Source organism: Ictidomys tridecemlineatus, chromosome 1, assembly GCF_052094955.1.
Source record: "Ictidomys tridecemlineatus isolate mIctTri1 chromosome 1, mIctTri1.hap1, whole genome shotgun sequence".
Taxonomy (NCBI): domain Eukaryota; kingdom Metazoa; phylum Chordata; class Mammalia; order Rodentia; family Sciuridae; genus Ictidomys; species Ictidomys tridecemlineatus.
In genome coordinates, this window is record NC_135477.1 from 126,045,226 (window position 1) to 126,065,017 (window position 19,792).

Sequence of the window (19,792 nt, forward strand, 5' to 3'; positions counted from 1 at the left end):
GCGGGCGACGGCGTGGTCCAAAAAGGCGCCGCGGCCCCTTTAAGAGGCACAGCACCTTCTCCAAGATACCATCTTGCACCAGGAGTTCACTTAAGCTCTCCACCTACCTTGCTATATCCCTCCTCCCTAACTGGGTACGGCCGGCCGGCGGGGCGAGCGAGCCTTTTCATTGGCTTTGCGCGCACGGCCCTCTCTCTTCTATTGGGTATCACACCCGCCACTCGTCATTATCTCCCGCCCACCTGAGCCTTCGGGCTAGGTTGAGTGAGGGCTCTTGGGTTAGTTCCTGTTAGGCCCCGGCCGGGGGAGTAGGTTGAAGTCTCGTAAGATGCCCGGTGGGCTAAGATACTGGGGGTTGTGAAGGGAGCGTGAGGAGGCGGCGAGTGGAGACCCACGGCAGGCCTGAAAAACAGCGGCGGCCGAGCCCGCCTTCCCTGCACCATGCTCATAGAGGATGTGGATGCCCTCAAATCCTGGCTGGCCAAGTTACTGGAGCCGATGTGAGTGAGCCTGGCAGGGCCGGGGCCGGCGAACGTGGGCGTTGGGGGCCCGCGGGGGCGTGGGGGAGGGGAGGCGACGTGAGGTGGGCGGCGCGGCGGGGCGGCGGTGGGGAGGTCCCGGCGACGTCTTCTCTGTAGTACTATCACCATTGTGGGGGGGAAGGGAGGCGGAGGGAGAGGGAGAGCTAGGGGCGTAGAAGCGGTGTTGATGTGGGGTTGAGGGGGGGGTCACGAGGACGGCGAGGGCTTTTAAAATATGCCTATTGGGGTAATGAAATTTAAAATACTGCTGTTTGAGATCTGAGGGAGATGGCAGGGCTATCGAGGGATTTTTAAATGTGAATAATCAAATCATGAAGGAGACAGCAGGATCGAGGGCTTTACAAACCAGTATTAATCCAGGACTAACAGATCTAGAAGCAGAGTATCGAGGGCCTTTTCAAAATATTAGGGAAGAAAGAGGTAGTAGGGACTTTGATGCTATGTAGCTATTGGCGAGCTCGAAGGGTTCAAGAGTATTGAAGGATTTGAAAAATGTTATGGAGGAGCCGAAAGGGTATGTGGGCATCAAAGGGTTTTAAAAATTATTGGGAAGCTGATAAGTGTGCCAGTAAGGGTATTAAGGGTTTTTAAAGTATTATTGAGGAGTTGATAATGCTAAGAGAACCAACCAATGATTTTTAGTTGTCATGGGAGGTTAGGAAAAAATTGAGAATTTTTAAAATAAGTTTGAGGATTGAAAGGACTACACTTGGATGTAATATTGGTGGAGGGGTTTAAGGGGTATACCTGCAACATCTAGGGATTTTTTTTTTTTTTATTAGATACGGGGTGTTGGAGGAGTAAATGGGGTAGTAGAAAGAATAAGGGTTTTGTGAATATTGATGAAAGATTGATAGCACAACTGAAGTTAATTGGGGTTTTAGGATTGTTGTTGAAGCACTGAAAAGAAACAAGAGACCTATCCTTTTAATATATTTTAAGTAGAGTAGTGTTAGATAGTTGTGAAAATATTATCAGATGCTTGAAGAGGATATAGTAGAGTCATCAACTTTCTGTTTTATAGTTACTTTAAGGAGGTAAGGTTGTGTAGAGTGTTTATTTGTGGGGACTCTGGGATAAAAATCTGTGGAACAATCTTCTAGGATCAGGAAAGAAAAGGCCAGTTCCTTGAATGTGCATCTTACCAATTCTTTTGGAAGAGGGCACCGGAAGGGAATAGAGGGGAAGGGATCATTTCCTGCCCCCTCCTCATTTCTGCTTCTTTTCCTCTTATTGGAGGTTAGGCCTTGAAGAAGGAGAGTTAGAGAAAGGATGGGCAGGTTTTGATTCATTAGATTAGATTGCTTTAGTGGAAAAATTGAGTGTTTTTCAGAGGGTGGAAATACGGAGTAGTTTTGGTAGTGTGAAGGCAGGGTAAATTGGTGCTGTTGGGAGACTGTCAAGCTACTTCCCTGTTAATCTATTTCCTGGGTCCCCCTGAGAAACCTGGTTAATTGTTTTTGTTTTGCTACTTTGGTTTCTTGGGTAGAAAAGGCAATATCTAGGAAGACAAGTTTTATGAGTTCATTGTATTAGTTGGGAAGGCAGGATGGGGAAGGGAGGAAACATTAGGGGAATTTTGATGTCTGAAGTTGTATTTGCATTAGCAGAATGAGAAGTGTGTGAGTACAGCATGGGTATAAATAAATGAATGAATAAATGTGAAATTAGGGTTTCTGAGTTTTAAATTAGTGGTGGTCTAGTTAGTGTGAAAGTGGCTTCTGGACACACTTGAAAGTTTTGTAGAATATGAGCTCCTTGAATGTATATCTTATTTTTCTACAAATAAAAAGGTTTGGGGCACAAAGATGGAAATGGATTGTGAAGGTTGGAAATTAGATAAATTTAGTGAAATTGACCATATGTGTCTTTTATCAAGACTGATAAAAGGTATGTATATTTAAAAAATTAGTTACCTTTTCTTGAAAATTAGTTATCTTTTGCTTTATTTATTTATTTATTTATTTACTTATTTATTTATTTATTTATTCTTCAGCAGACACAACATCTTTATTTGTATGTGGTGCTGAGGGTGGAACCCAGGCCACACGCATGCCAGGCGAATGCGCTACCGCTTGAGCCACATCCCCAGCCCATCTTTTGTATTATTAAACATATAATTGACTTTGTATACTTGCTATTTCAGTTGCCTTTTTTTTTTTTTTTTTTTTTTTTGTGGTGCTAGGGATTGAACCCAGGGCCTTATGCATGCAAGGCAAACACTCTACCAACTGAGCTATATCCCCAGCCCTCTGTTGCCTTTTTTTTTTTTAAAAAAAAACTATTTTCTATGTAAGCTCTGATTTTGTTTGTTGGTAGAGATCTTTTAAAAAGTATTATATGTTCATTTTATGTCTTGGATGGAAGGTAACAATTTTTAAAAATTATAGTTGATTGCTTTTTCTTTTTGAAAAAATTCTTTAAAATGTGCTATTCTGAGTGGTTTTTTTTTAATATTTATTTTTCAGTTTTCGGTGGACACAACATCTTTATTTTTATGTGGTGCTGAGGATCGAACCCAGCGCCCCGCGCATGCCAGGCGAGCGCATTAAGGCTTCAGCCACATCCCCAGCTCGGTTCTTTTTTTTAATGTCAAATTTTAGTTTGAGTAGAAACTTTATTTTACTAAGCATGTTCATGAGATTTTTTTGGCTGGAGTAAATATAATTATTTTGTAATTTTCTTGAGTAAAACATTTTAAAATAATTATTTGAATTCAATTTTTCCATTTGAGTTAATGTTTTACTTAAAGTCCACTTTCTACTTTTTTTTTTTTTTTCCTTAAAAATTTTTTTTTTAACCTGGGAACAGGGACACATGCATGTCATCCCAATGGCTTGGGAGGCTGAGGCAGGAAGATTTCTTTTTTTTTTTTTTTTTTTTTTTTTTTTTAGAGAATTTTTAATTTTTACTTCTTAGTTCTCGGCGGACACAACATCTTTGTTGGTATGTGGTGCTGAGGATCGAACCCGGGCCGCACACATGCCAGGCGAGCGCGCTACCGCTGAGCCACATCCCCAGCCCCCAGGAAGATTTCAAGTTCAAAGCCAGTCTCAGTAACTTAGTGAGGCCCTTAAAAACTTAGTGAGACACGTCTCAAAAAATAAAAAGGGCAGGGCATGTGACTCAGTGGTTAAGCTATCCTGGGTCCCTGGTGCCAAAAATAGTTATTTAGAAAAAAAGTTTTTTTTCACTCATTTAATGTTTAAAAAAAAAAAAGGTCTGGGCTGGAGATATTACAGAGCACTTGTCTCACATGTGCAAGGCCTTAGTTTCCCAGTACAGCAAAAATAAATAAGTAAAAATTAAAAAAGACCTAAAATCACTACTCAGACTTTAACAGTGTAGTTTGGTTTCCTAAAATGACAAATATGCTTATGTTTAACTCACATAAGTATTGGTTTTGGAGGGAGATATTAATAAGAAATAGTAAATGCAATATGAATATCATATTTTCATTCTTGCTATATTACGGAGGTTATTTTTTGTTTATATGTCCTAAAATATGATAAATGGTAAGCTAAAGTGGGTTGTATTTGTAAATTTAGTTTTTTGCATATTCCAGATTCAAAAAAATTTTCATGGCAGATTGACATGTTGCTACAACATAGCATTTCAGAGCAGTTGTTAGTCTTTGAGATAAAGTAGTTGCAGTGTCTAGGTTGGAATCTATGGTTGTGCACATGATTTCTTGTTGCACTTTCTTAGTTAGCATAATTTGCCTTAACTAAATTTATAAAAGCATCTCATTTTTAGGAGGTTTCAATCATGTTGCATCTTGTCATTGATGAAACAAAGGTATGTAGCAGGTATTTTTAAACCAATGCAATTTGCATGTGATTATTTCTTATACACAAATGGTTAGAGCTTATCTATTGCCTTCTCCTTTTTTAGATATGGAACTCTTATTATTAATCTTACTAGTGGAAAGATGGAAGGAGGGAGACTGGAAGAAATAACCCATTAGTTACCTTAGCTGGCTGGAGAAACACAAATCAGCAACCTTTTTTCTTGGCAATCCATTAAAGGGGAGGGATACCATATTTTAGTCAAGAAGTTTTATTTCTTTGTTAGAGGTGCATGAACAGACTGGAGTAACAGGTCTTGTTTGGGATCTTCATCTTTCCCCCATGATATTGTAGTGAGAGATAAGACGAAGGGATTATGCACAATTTAGAATTGTTGTTTCATTCTGTGAGAATTGACTACTTATTTTAAATATGTGAACCCTTTAAAAATAAGATTCTAAGAAAATCCAGGAGATAAATGAATCACTGAAGAAATTTCTGCAAGTTTAGAAAAAGTTCAGGCAAGCGTTTTTCAGTAACAAATCTGCATTTCTACCAAAACATTATATTTAATGGGGAATTTTAGGAAGTTATTTTATATATATTCAAAACATATATGAACATTTGCTGCTGCTTTTTAGACTTAATAGATAAATTTATCTTTATGTTTTTCTTTTCCCTGCTTTGGTGTTAGGGATCAAGTTCAGGGCCTTGTACATAACAAGAAAGTCTTCTATGAGTGAGCTATATCTACAGCTCTTGCTATATGCTTGTAAAAGAGTAATGGATTTTTAAAACTTGTTAGATAGTGTCTGTTTGTATATACTAATGGAGCATTATTTTAGAATTGGAGAATTTGGAGAAATTGTCTGACCTTTTTCTCTTTATTTATTTATTTACATGCAGTGCTAAGAAGGGATTATTATTTTAACCCAGTGCCTCACACATACTAGGCAAGGGCTCTACCACTGAGCCATAACCCAAGCCCCTAACCTTTTTCTTTTAAACAGATATATTAGCTTTTTAGATAGGTGCCTAACAAAAATTGTATATTAATGATGCAGACTACAAAGTGCTTTGTGTACCTTAATCATACTATAATATAAATTTTATGATTTTTAAAAAAATATTTATTTATTTATTTATTTTTTAGTTCTCGGCAGACACAACATCTTTGTTGGTATGTGGTGCTGAGGATCGAACCCCAGCCGCACGCATGCCAGGCGAGCGCGCTACCGCTTGAGCCACATCCCCAGCCCAAATTTTATGATTTTTGAAATAGGATATACATTAAACTTTCTGCAAAATTATACATATTTTTTTTGGTACCAGGGATTGGTACCAAAAGGTTTAACTACTGAGCCATATCCCCAATCCCATTTTTTATTTTTATTTTTTTGCTTATTTATTTATTTAAGGTACTGGGGGTTGAACTTGGGCACTCAACCACTGAGCCACATCCCCAGACCCATTTTGTAGTTTATTAGAGACAGGGTCTCACTGAGTTGCTTAGCACCTCACTTTTGCTGAGGCTAGCTTTGAACTCTCCATCCTCCTGCCTCAGCCTCCTGAGCTTCAGGGATCATAGGCATGCTTCACTGTACCCAGCTTCTATTTTTTTAGTTTTAGACAGATTCTCACTAGGTTGCTTACAGTCTCACTAAATTGCTAAGGCTGCCTTGAACCTGTGGTCCTCCTGCCTCAGCCTTCTGAGCTGTTTGGTTTATAGGCATGTACCACCATGCCCAGCAAAAATCTCTTATTAATGTTAAGCACCACTACCATTTAAAATGATATTCATCAGATTTATGCAGGCTAGAGTCTTATTGCAGGTTCCATAAGTAGGAACAGAAATAGCTAGTGAAAGTCTGATTTGGTATGCAGTTTCTGTGAATTCTGGCCATATCAAAGTCTTTTAAAATTTTTTTGTAGTTATAGATGGACAGAATGCCTTTGTTTTATTTGTTCATTTTTACGTGGTGCTGAGGGTTGAACCCAGTGCCTCACGCATGCTAGGCAAGCGCTCTGCTGTTGAGCTACAGCCCTAGCCCTATATCAGATTCTTTTTAAAAAATTCTTTTTTGGGGGGCTAGGGTTGTAGTTTAGCAGTAGAGCGCTCACCTAGCACATGTGGGCTCAATCCTCAGCACCACATAAAAATAAATAAATAAAGGTATTGTGTCCAACTACACCTAAAAAATAAATATTAAAGAAAATTCTGTTTGATACTGGCAGTTGAACCCAGGTGTGCTGAGCCACATCCCCAACTATTTTTATCTTTTTGAGACAGGTCTTCCTAAGTTGCCGAGGCTGACTTTGAACTTGTGATCATCCTGTCTCAGCCTTCCGAGCTCTGTACTCAAGTCTTTTAAAAAATATTCTAGAAGGTTGAATATGTTGTCATCTTGGAGTATATATTGGAAAATAAAGAAATAAGATTAACAAAGATTATTTTAATTGGTTCATATTCATTGGTTTTGTGGTCATGGCAGGTATGTATACATGTGAATGCTAGAATTTACCTGTGGCTAATAGGTTTGCAATCCTTACCAAGTTAAACTCTGGCCGGTAATCTCTATGGTTACTCAAATGGGAGGAAAAATTATTATCTAGTTAGACCTGATCTCCTGATTAACTGGGTTAAATGATTATTTTGCTGCTACATTTTTAAGACTGAGAAGTACTAATAATTTTCTGAATTGTACCAGTGGTTTCAAAGAATCAGTGTACCTCTAACATACTGTGGAACTTAAGGAGACTATTTCCTGTTTCATAGGAAAGGTCTTATTTTGTCCAGAGACTTCTTGGCAAGTTTTAGTTTACTGAATTAAGAACATATTTGTTCATTTGTCCTTGATCTGCCTCCTAAATATATCTGACTTCATTCTTCCTGGCCCAATAGCTATAGAGCAGAAGCCAGAAGTTGTTTTTATAGCTCTATGTTTCCTACCACTCTCTAGGCTCATCTTCTCACAGTGTCATTACTTATATCTTTATTAATCTCTTTATATCATTTGTTGTTTTACGTATGATTATTTTCATACTCATCTCTTGGTCATGTGACTGAAGGGCAAGATCTGTCTTGCTCAGAGTAGTTCTATTACCAAGCAAGATGCGTGGCACTTACTTAACAGTCAATATTTAAATGAATGAGCATCCTCAAATATGTTTAGATTGTTTTGACAATTAGAAAAATGAAATTGGGTTGGGGATATAACTTAATAGTAGAATGCTTGCTTAGCATGCTCAAGACCCTGGGTTGGATTTCCCCACCACAAAAAAAAATATTGAGCCCAGGAACATTCTGCTTCTGAGGTACATCCCTAGCTCTTTCTTCTTAAATTTTGAGACAGGTTCTTGCTAAGATGCCCAAGTTGATCTTGAATTCGCAAGCCTCCTGTCTCAACCTCCTAAGAGTCGTTGTGATTACAGATTCACTGGGATTATAGCTCCTACTGCTTTAGGAGTTATAGTCCAAATATCAAAATGGTGTTTTGCAACCAACAGATGTTACATGTATATTTTTCACCCCAAATCTTGTTGTGTTTCTTTCATAACTTATTCTTTCATGAAAGCACTTAAGATTAAAGAAGCTGGGCATGGTGATGCATACCTCTAATCCTAGCAGCCTGGGAGACTGAGGCAGGCAGATCATGAATTCAAAGCCAGCTTCAGCAATTTAGTGAAGCCTAAGCAATGTAGCAAGACCCTGTCTCTAATAAAATATAAAAAAGGGCTGGAAATGTAGCTCAGTGGTTAAGCACTACTGGGTTCAATCCCCAGTACCTCCCCGCCCAAAAAAAAAAAAAAAATTAAAAGAAAAGTGCTATTGGTCTGAATATTGGTTTCTTCTGGTATTCACATTAGAACTTAGTCTCCTGTGTGATAGTTTTAAGAGATAGGACCTTTATTATTTCATTACAGAAAAATTTAGAAAGGAAATAAAATTATTTGTAGATATTTATTTTCAGTTTTTCTTTTATGTGTGAAGTTTTTTTTTTTTTTTTTTTTTTTTTTGTGTGTGTGTGTGTGTGTATGTGTATGTGTGTGTGTGGTTGCTGGGGATTTAACCCAGGGGGCCAGACTTTTTAAAAAAACTTATTTTTATTTTTTGGGTACTGGGGATTGAACTCAGGGGCACTTGACCCCTGAACCACATCTCCAGTCCTCTTTTATATTTTAGAGACAGGGTCTCACTGAGTTGCTTAGCACCTTGCTTTTGCTGAATCTGGCCTTGCACTCTTGATCCTCCTGCCTTAGCCCCCTGAGCTGCTGGGATTACATACAGGCCAGTGCCACCGCTCTCACTCTCGGCAACTTTTTAACTTTTTAAAAACTTAAAAAAAAAAAAAGAATATTACTCAGCAATAAAAGAGAATAAAATTTAAAAAAACCACCCTCTTTTAGAGGGATGAGGTTGTGGCTTAGTGGTAGAGTGCTTGCCTAGCATGCATGAGGTACTGGGTTTGATCCTCAACACCACATAAATGTAAAATAAAGATAATATATTCATCTAAAACTTAAAAATAAATATTAAAAAAAAACTTTTTTAGGGGATACAGCTCAGTTGGTATATTGGTTGCCTAGCATGCACAAGACCCTGGGTTCAATCCCCAGCACCAGTGGAAAATAAATAAAAAATTATTTTGTGATAGGGTCTTGTTAAATTGCTGAGGTTGGCCTTGAATTTTTTATTCTCCTGCCTCAATCTCCTGAGTGGCTGGGATTACAAGCATACACCATTACACCCCAGTCTGTATATGAACTTGTATGTAGCTACATGACAACTCAGTGTAAAATTTTGTGTCTTGATTTCTTCAGTTGACATAACATCAGAAGCATATTTTATAGGGGGCTGGGGATATAGCTCAGTTGATAGAGTGCTTGCCTCACATGTACAAGGCTCTGGGTTCTAATTCCCAGCACCAAAAAAAAAAAAAAAAAAAAGACAAAAAAACCAGAAGTATATTTTATAAACCTCCAGCAGCAAGAGAATGGATTCCTTTACTATACTTTTCTGTTAGAAGTAATATCATTTTTATGCAATAAATTTTTAAAAAGTATTTTTAGATACCTGTGTTATTTTCTATATTTGCCTTTGTTTCTTTAGTCTGGTTTTCCATATATGTAACTACTGGTCAAGGAATATGGACTTTTTTTTCTCTTTGAATATGAACTTTTTAATGGCTATTGATACCTATTAGAATCAAATTCCTCTCCCTGGCTTATGACTCAGTAGCACATTTCTTAGATGTCTTACCTGTGAAATAGAGATTGTACTAAGAACTTAAAATTAGACCCATATTCAGAAAGATGTACATTTTTCTGAAAGTGGAAAAGGTATTAAGTAGTTTTTTTCTGAAACAAATAGACTACAATGTTTTATTTTTGTACCAGGGAATGAACTCGGGGTACTCGACCACTGAGCCATGTCCTCAGCCCTATTTTGTATTTTATTAGAGACAGGGTCTCACTGAGTTGCTTAAGCATCTCGTTTTTGCTGAGGCTGGCTTTGAACTCGTGATTCTCCTGTCAGCCTCCTGAGCTGCTGGGATTACAGGCCTCTTCCACTGTGCCCGGCTCTACAATAATAGTTTTTTAGTAATGTTTCTTAGCTTGGGGTTAAAGGTAGGACTTTTACCCTTTGATCTTGGAATTTAACGTGTCTGAAATCTTCTGTGAAGTTGATGTGCCTACTCAGCAGATAATTTGAGGTTTTTGCAGATAAGGCAGTTAGAGCAATATTTCTGTTAGATTTTCCTAAAAAAAATTCATTCTAATAGATTTTATTTTTTAAAATAACTTACAGGATAGTTAAAACATAACCTTATTATACAGAATGAATTAAAAAATTTTAAGGTGTCTTTGTAATTGTAACTTACATTAAGCTTTAGTAAATTTATTGATTCTTTATTTTAGTTAAAAGGTTACTGAATACATTGAGTTTCAATACATTGTTGAGACTTAGAATACATTGATCAGTCTTGGAGATGTACATTAGAAAAGCATAGGGTTAGTGAGGTATGGTGGTGCATGCCTGTAATCTCAGTGACTCTGAAGGCTGACGCAGAAGGATTACAAATTCAAGGTCAGCTTCAGTAACTTAACCAGACCCTATTCTCAGATTAAAACATAAAAAAGTGTGAAGATGTAGCTCAGAGAAAATAGCATTGCCATTTTCTGCCATTCTTTCTTATTTTTCTGTATCCTCTTCTTGCGTATTAGATGTTTTTATCTAGGATTTGAACTTTTCGAGTAAAGGTGGAAATGTGATTTTTCCCCCCTTTCTCTCACTGGTCAAATGTGCTATTCTTCGGTGAAGTTAAGTCTACCTATACATCTTCATTTTAAGGTGTTTATAGAATACTAAGTTTAGCATTGCGTGTATAATATTTTTTGAAAATGTAACTGCTTTCTTGTGCTTTTTGTTTATAAATGAATTTTTTAAAAAGTGTATATAAGACATATGTTTATGATGTTTTGATATGTACAATGTGAAATGATGACTGCCATCAAGCTAATTAATGTCCGTTTTATCACACAATTATTTTTTGTTTTTATGTGTGTGGTAAGAACCTTAAGATCTACTCTCAACAAATTCAAGTATATAATATGCATACAACACTTCAGAATTTAGCAATTGGATTTACTAAAGTGATGTGTTCATAATGTGTTCTCTAAAATGGAACTTTTTTTGATATTGGGGGTTGAACCCAGGGGTGCTCTATCACTGAGCTATATCTAGATTGCTTATTGCATAGCCATTGCTGAGGCTGGCTTTGAAATCCCGTTCCTCTTGCCTCAGCTGGGATTACAGGCGTGCGCCACCACACCTGGCCATCCCTAGCACTTTTTTTTTTTAAGAATTTTAATATTTATTTTTTAGTTTTCGTCGGACACAACATCTTTGTATGTGGTGCTGAGGATCGAACCCAGGCCGCACGCATGCCAGGCGAGCGCGCTACCACTTGAGCCACATCCCAGCCCCATCCCTAGCACTTTTAAAAAATATTTTTTAGTTGTAGATAAACATAATATCTTTATTTTATTTACTTATTTATTTTTATGTGGTGCTGAGGATCAAACCCAGTGCCTCATCTGTGCGAGGCAAGCGCTCTACCACTGAGCTACAATCCCAGCCCCCCTAGTGCTTTTTAAACATTTTTTATTTGAGGCAGTTCCTTCCTAAGTTGCTAAGGGTCTCATTGCTGATGAGGACCTCAAACTGGCGATTCTCCTGCCTCAGCTTCGTGTTGCTAGGATTACATATAAGTGTATGTTACCATATGCCTGTAACATTTTTTAGTTTAGAAGAATCTTGACTTTCTTTTAAATTGTATGTTTGTTTTCGTTGCTTTTTGCCATGGGTGTGAGACCCAGGGCATCATCATGCCAGGCAAGTGTTCTACCACTCAGCCGCATCCCAGTCCTACATTGTATTTTAAAAATATATGTAACCCATCATCTATGACCTTTGTCCATAATTTTTAGAATTCTGTGTTTTGTAAAATTGACACATTTTTCTTTTTCTTTTTTAAAAAACTTTTATTTATTTATTTATTTATTTTTAGGTGTAGATGGACACAACACAATATTGAACCCGGGTCCCGCCCGTGCTAGGCGAGCGCTCTCCCACTAAGCCACAATCCCAGCCCTCTTTTTCTTTTTTAAACATTTATTTTTTAGTTGTAGGTGGTCACAATACCTTTATTTTATTTTTATGTGGTGCTGGGATCGAACTGAGTGCCTCACACATGTTAGGCAAGCGCTCAACCACTGAGCCCCAACCCTAGCCCCAACACATTTTTCATTATAATTAAGTGCATAGATGCAACCTTTCCCATGTCAGTATCGGCAGTGAAAAAAATTTTCTTGTTTTATCCAAATACGAACTTTAAAAACTAGATAGAAGAAGTAAAGGTGCTGGTGCTTCAGTTTTCTTTCTTTTTTACTGATTTCAAAATTTTTGGAAATTGATAATGGAGATCTAAGGAATTATGGAACAAGAGTAGATGGAATAATATTTTATAGGAATATGATCACTTTGGTTTTTTTTGTTATCATCCCAAATATTTTCATTCTATTTTTATAACCCTATGAAGCCACATTGAATATATGTTACTTAAATATAAGCATTCATGGGGGAATATAGACTATATATATTTGTTTGTTTTGGTACCAGGAATTGAACCCAAGGACGTTTAACCACTGAGTTGTATCCCCAGACCTTTTTATTTTTAGATGGAATCTTTAAAAAAAAAAAATATATATATATATATATATATTTTTTTTTTTAGTTGTAGATGGACACAATATCTTTATTTATTTTTATGTGGTGCTAAGGATTGAACTCAGTGCCTCACGCTTATGAGGCAAGCGCTCTTTAACTGAGCCCCAGCCTCAGCCCCTAGATGGTATCTTGATAGGTTGCCTACAGTCTCACTAAATTGCTGAGGTTGGCTTTGAACCTGAAAATCCTTGCCAAAGCCTCTCAAGCCACTGGGATTACAGGCCTGTGCCACCATGCCTGGCTGGAATCTAGACTATTAAACTAAGCTAAACTTTTATTTTTCTATGATGGAGACAAAACATTAAGTCTGAACAGTGGGTATACAGGAATTGACAAACCAGGATCATTTGGTATCTGGCATAAGAGATGATTTTGAGTGTCAAAGTTGGATTCCTGCTGACTAGAAAAAACATGAGGCAGATAAAGATTGTCTCTCCTGCCCTTTTGCCACTTCTAATGACTCTAGATTTTTTTTCTTTGCTTATAGCTGCTAAAGCATTTACCAATAATATTTAAGGTGTCATCCATCTCATGTTCTCAGTTTTTTTTTTTAAATGACTGTGGGAAATGTGTCCGTCTTTTTATGTATTTATTTGTTTATTTATTTTGTACGGGCTTGAACTCAGAGTCACTGGACCACTGAACCACATCCCCAGCCCTCTTTGTATTTTATTAGAGATAGGGTCTCACTGAGTTGTTCAGTGCCTTGCTAAATTGCTGAGGCTGGCTTTGAACTCGTGATCCTCTGCCCTCACCTCTCTAGTTGCTGGGATTACAGCGGTATGTTCTCAGTTTTTAAAAAAGTCTTTAAGGGATGGGGTTGTGGCTTGGTGGTAGAGTGTGTGCCTCACATGTGTGAGGCAATGGTTTTAGTTTTCAGCACCACATATAAATAAATGAATAAAATAAAGTTCATCAACAAATATATAAAGTCTCTAAGATACCTATTGAAAAAATTAGCAGTGGTGTTGATTGCTTTTTCTTTTCCTTTGAGATAGGGGAAGATCTCACTATGCTGCCAGTCTGGTTCAAACTTGAAATCTTTGTGCCTCAAACTGAGCAATAGCTGAAAGTAAATGTGTGCCCACCCATGCCCAGCCATTTTTGGATACTGGTGCTTGAGGAGTGGAGAAATCTAGCCCATCACTCCCAGTTTTTTCCTTGCTGGCCATTTGGAACAGGTAGTTCCTGAGGGTATTAGTTATTATTGCCTAGGAGACAAGCAGCAACTTTTAAGTGTCAGGTGCCACCCTTTTCACTGAGAGCAAATAAATGTAGACCTGGTATAAGATTCTTGGTGTAATTAGAAGCTCAAAGATTAAGATAAAGTAGTTATTTTGTAGAAATAAAGAAAAATCTCATTTGCAGTATTTGTATGTTATTTATTATGATAGTTGCCTTTGTTGGCAGTCACTTAAACTTTTGATCTTTGGTTTTCCAAAATGGGTTTATTTTATTAATGATACCACTGTTTGAAAACAATGTTTTCCATTTTTTTCTTTTTCTAATAGATGTGATGCTGACCCATCAGCCTTAGCCAACTATGTTGTAGCACTGGTCAAGAAGGACAAACCTGAGAAAGAATTGAAAGCCTTTTGTGCTGATCAACTTGATGTCTTTTTACAAAAAGGTAATTATTATGGACCTTCAATCAAGTATTTATATAAAGATTTTGAATTATTTATTTATTTATTTATTAAAAATATTTATTTTTTAGTTGTAGTAGGACACAATACCTTTATTTTACTTACATATTTTTATGTGGTGTTGAGGATCAAACCCAGGGTCTTGCAAGTGCGAGGCAAGTGCTCAACTGCTGAGCCACAACCCTAGCGCCAAGATTTTGAATTTAAATCTTGTTGAATTTCTTCTCTTTCCTCAATAAGGCAGTGAATGCTGTAGTGCTTTTTACGTGATTGGGACCTTTACAGATTTTGGCAGATCCTGGTTGAGGGATAACAGTTTAAAGATTATGCTGGGCATCGTTTCACATTCCTGTAATCCAAGCAACTGGGGAAGCTGAGGCAGGAGGATTTAGAGTTCAAAACCAGCCTCAGCCAATTTGGTGGTAGAGTGTGTGCCTCACATGTGTGAGGCAATGGTTTTAGTTTTCAGCACCACATATAAATAAATGAATAAAATAAAGTTCATCAACAAGCAACTGAGTGAGACTCTCTCTAAATAAAGTATTAAAAAAGGGCTGGAGATGTGGCTCAGAGGTTAAGTACCCCTGAGTTTAATCCCCGGCACCTCAAAAACCAAAACACAAAACTCAAAAAACAGTCTAAGGGTATTGAAACTGCTTATCTTACCTTTAAATAATGAGCCCATCAGTATTTTTTCTTTCTTGGCTAGGGCTTTTTTTTTTAAGAGCCTTATACTTGTACATAGTTGGGTTCATCTTGACAAACTCATTCAGGCATAGAAATCGATTTTAGTTCATGATTCCCTTCTTTTTCTTTCCCGTCTTCCCTCCCTCTCCCATTCTCCTTCCTCTACTCCACTAGACTTCCTTTCACTTGGGGCTTCTTGAAGAGATGGGTGTGATCCTCTTCTCTTTTACCAAAGTCCTTTCCATGATCTACAGAGTTTCCATGAGGTTTCCCCTGTTGTCTCTCTGACATCTTCTGCCACTCCCCCTCACTTGTTCCACTGACCAGTTTACTGTTTATTGAAAATGGCAAAGTTGCCTGTAATCCCAGTGGCTCGGGAGGCTGAGACAGGAGGATCACAAGTTCAAAGCCAGCCTCAGCAATGGCGAGGCAACTCAGTGAGACCCTGTCTCTAAATAAAATACAAAATAGGGCTAGGGATGTGGCTCAGTGGTTGAGTGCCCCGGAATTCAATCCCCAGTACCCCCCGCAAAAAAGAGAAAATGACAAGCTTGTCCAACAGTTCAGAGCCTTTGAAATTATTTTACACTTGACTGAAACATGAATTGCTCCCTTATTTCTTTCTGGTCCATTTTCAAATATCGTTTCTGAACAGTTTCCCCTGATTGCCCTTTATACAACACATAACATTCCATGCTCCCCAGTCATTTCTTTCAACCTTGAGTACTTATCACTCTATGTCATGATTATTTTCCTGTTTATCTCTCTCCTCCCACCTTCTTTGTCTTTTCTTTTGTTCAAAGTGGAGACTTGATGGGCTGGGGTTGTGGCTCAGTGGTAGAGTGCTTGCCTAGCATGTGTGAAGCATTGGGTTTGATTCTCAGCACCACATATAAATAAATTAAATAAAGGTCCATTGACAACTAAAAAAAAATATATATAAAAAAGTGGAGACTTGAAACCTACAATGGTTGGCACATAAATGCTTGATAAGTATTATTATTAGATAAGTAATACTATGAATAACACTTATCAGTTGATCTAGGTTTTTTTTTTTTTTTTTTTTACACAATACCTTTATTTTATTTATTTTTATGTGGTGCAGATGATCGAACCCAGGGCCTCCACATGTTAGGCAAGCACTCTACTGCTGAGACACAGTCCCAGCCCCTGTTGATCTAGATTGATGAGAAAATATCCTTTAACTCAAATATCAGCTGAAGAGAAGATAAGATGGCTTCTCATTTTAATACATAGGATTACATCTGTTTTTCAAGCATTTTAAGACTTTTTTGTTTGAAAAAGAAAACATACATACAGAAATTCCTCTTTAGCATAGATGAGTGTTCTTTTTTTTTTTAAATGTTAATTTACATTGAAGATGACTCATGTGAAATGTAGAGCCAAAAAGAAAAAAAGTAAAATATAGTAAAGATATTTGGAGTATGAGGCAAATGAATTTTAGACATTTAAGAACTCACTGTTATAAAAAGCTGCAAAAAAACTGGAAATGAAGTTCAAAATTCATCTTGAACACAAACAATGTATGAGTGTACCTTTTCCCCCACATCCTAACACTTACTATTATTTGTATTCTTGATAATTGCCATTCTGACTGATATGAATGAAATCTCAACTTGGTTTTGATTTGCATTTCCTTAATTGCTGGAGATAGTGAACATTTTTTTTCTTTTTTTTTTTTTTTTTTTTTTTTTTTTTTTTTTTTTTTAAAGAGAGAGTGAGAGAGGGGGACAGAGAGAGAGAGAATTTTAACATTTATTTATTTTTTCTTAGTTCTTGGCGGACACAACATCTTTGTTGGTATGTGGTGCTGCTGAGGATCGAACCCGGGCCGCACGCATGCTAGGCGAGCGCGCTACTGCTTGAGCCACATCCCCAGCCCCAATTTTTTTTCTTTTTAATATTTATTTTTTAGTTGTAGTTGGAAATAATACCTTTATTTATTTATTTTTATGTGCTGCTGAGGATTGAACCCAGGGCCTTTACATGTGCTAGGCAAGCACTCTACTGCTGAGCCACAACCCCGGCCCCTTAAACATTTTTTTTCGTATATTTATTGGTCATTTGTATTTCTTTCAAAAAGTATCTTGTTTAGTTTTATGCACATTTATTTATTGGGGTACTTGTTTTTTGGGGTTTACGTTTTTTGAGTTCTTTTTTTGTTGGTGGGACTGCAAATTAGTGCAACCACTCTGGAAAGCAGTATGGAGATTCCTTAAAAATCTGGGAATGGGGGCTGGGGATGTGGCTCAAATGGTAGCGCACTCGCTTGGCGTGTGTGCAGCCCGGGTTCGAACCTCAGCACCACATACAAACAAAGATGTTGTGTCTGCCGAAAACTAAAAAAAAAATATTAAAAAAAAATTCTCTCTCTTAAAAAAAAAAATATCTAGGAATGGAACCACCATATGACCCAGCTATATCCCACTTCTTATTATATGTTCAAAAGTTCTAAGATCTGCATACTGTAGAGATATAGTCACATCAGTGTTTATAGTAGCATAATTCACAATAGTCAAGCCATGGACTGGGATTGTGGCTTAGTGGTAGAGTGCTTGCCTAGCATGTATGAGGCTATGGGTTCTATTCTTAGCACCACATATAAATAAACAAAAAATAAAGGTCCATTGAGAACTAAAAAAATATTTTAAAAAATAGTCAAGCTATTAAATCAAACTAGGTGATCTGGGGGCTGGGGATGTGGCTCAAGTGGTAGTGCGCTCGCCTGGCATGCGTGCGGCCCGGGTTCGATCCTCACCACCACATACCAACAAAGATGTTGTGTCCGCCGAGAACTAAAAATAAATATTAAAAAAATTCTCTCTCTCTCTCCTCTATCATCTCTCTTTAAAAAAAAAAAAAAAAAGAAACTAGGTGATCTTCACCAGATGAATGGGTAAAGAAAATGTGGTATATATCATTGTGTGTATCCACAAGACACTAGTTAAAAAAACTATAATATCAAAAAGATCAGTAGAGCACAGGGAAGGGAATAGGGGAAAGGGGGAAAAGAGGAAGTACTAGGGACTGAGTTAGGGCAAATTATATTCTATGTTTTTATAATTATGCTAAAAAGAATCATGTTATATATAATTAAAAAGAACCAATAAAAATATATTGCAAAAACTAAATAATCATTTATCAAAAAAAGCTACAAAAGGTTTTAGTAATTCTTTAAACTTTAAAAATAATACACATGAGGAAGAACTATAAATTTTCTTTATTTATTTAATTAGTTGTAGGTGGACACAATATCTTTATTTATTTTTATTTGGTGCTGAGGATCGAACCCAGTGCGTCACATTGGTAGGCAGGTACTCTACCACTGAGTCACAAACCCAGCCCTATAAAAATTTATTTATTTTTAAGTATTTATTTTTTAGTTGTAGTTGGACACAATACCTGTATTTCATTTATTCATTTTTATGTAGTGATAAGGATTGAACCCAGGGCCCTGCACGTGTGAGGTGAGCGCTCTAGTGCTGAGCCACAATTGCCAGCTACCTAATAAAATTTATTTTAAAAAGAAGAGAAGAAACAGCCAGAAATTTACCACCAGAGACGAAATCACTGTTGTGTATAGCTTTCTAGATTGGCATTGTCTAGGAGAACTTTGTGCAACTGTAGATAATAATTTATATCTGTATTTTCCAGTTTAGTAGCCTTTAGCTATTTGTGGCTATTGAGTGTTTAAAATGGGTTTATATGGTTGAGAAACTGATTTTTAAATTTAATTTTAATTAATTTAAACCCAAATCTAAACAGCCACAGGTAGTTAAGTAGTTGCCATATTCAACTATTGGATAGTGCACCTCTAGACTTATGTCTTTAATTGAGATTATATATTAAAACCAGGTGTGATGGTGCACCCCTAAGATTCTAGGGATTTGGAAGACTGAGGCAGGAGGATCACACATTTGAGATCAGCCCCAGCAACTTAGTGAGACCTTGTCACAAAATAAAAATAAAAAGGACTGGGGATATAACTCAGTGGTAAAATGCCTGTGGATTCAATCCCCAGTATCTCCTCCCCAAAGAAGATATATCATGAGAATACTCTTGACTATTCTACATGCATCCCTATACCACCTATACTACATAATTTTGCCCGTTCTTATATCTTTGAGTTTTTTTATGTAGGTAAACATAAAAATATTGTAATGAGCTGGGCAGGGTGGCCCATACCTGTAATCCCAGCTGCTTGGAAGCTAAAGAAGGAGGATAAGGGGCTGGGGATGTGGCTCAAGTGGTAGCGCGCTCTTCTGGCATGCGTGCGGCCCGGGTTCGATCCTCAGCACCACATACAAAGATGTTGTGTCCGCCAAAAACTAAAACATAGATATAAAAAAAAAATTAAAAAAAAAAAAAGAGGAGGAGGATAAGAAAGTTTGAGGCCAGAGCTCAGTGTACAAGGCCCTGGGTGCATTCTACATTGCTGGTATGGTATAGGGGGAGGGAAAGAAGAAAGAAAAAAAAATCTTATGTCTTTGAGGCTTGGTATTATCAGTACTCATTTTTTTGGTAGATGTTTTGTATTCCATTGTATGATTGTCCCACAATTTATTTTACTAGTCTCTTTTGGAAATTTGGAGTTGTTTCCAGTCCTTTGCTGTTTCATACTCCAAGAAATATTCTTCCATGGATATGGTTTGCATACATTTAATTATGTCAGAGGGACTAAAAAAACCAGACGTGAGCTGGTTGTGAGGTTGCACACCTATAATCCCAGCTATTTTGGAGGCTGAGTTATGCAGATCTCAAGTTCAAGGCCAGCCTGGGAAAATTAGTAAGACTCTCAAAATAAAAAATAAAAAGGAC

The 19,792-nt window shown here is 37.2% G+C and overlaps 1 protein-coding gene across 4 annotated transcripts in view; it reads left to right on the forward strand.

Moving 5' to 3' along the window:
• Positions 1 to 225: 225 nt before the first annotated feature.
• The window catches only part of Rbm27 (RNA binding motif protein 27), an 81,095-nt gene continuing 61,528 nt past the window's right edge, over positions 226 to 19,792 (forward strand). For 3 of the 4 annotated variants that reach the window (XM_078047238.1, XM_005324205.5, XM_078047240.1), the window contains exons 1-2: positions 226 to 500; positions 14,132 to 14,250. In XM_078047238.1, the coding sequence (XP_077903364.1) occupies positions 442 to 500; positions 14,132 to 14,250 (178 nt within the window). In that variant the 5' untranslated portion in view covers positions 226 to 441. The remainder of the gene's footprint in view (positions 501 to 14,131; positions 14,251 to 19,792) is intronic. The other variant, XM_013358171.4, reaches the window with a different exon arrangement.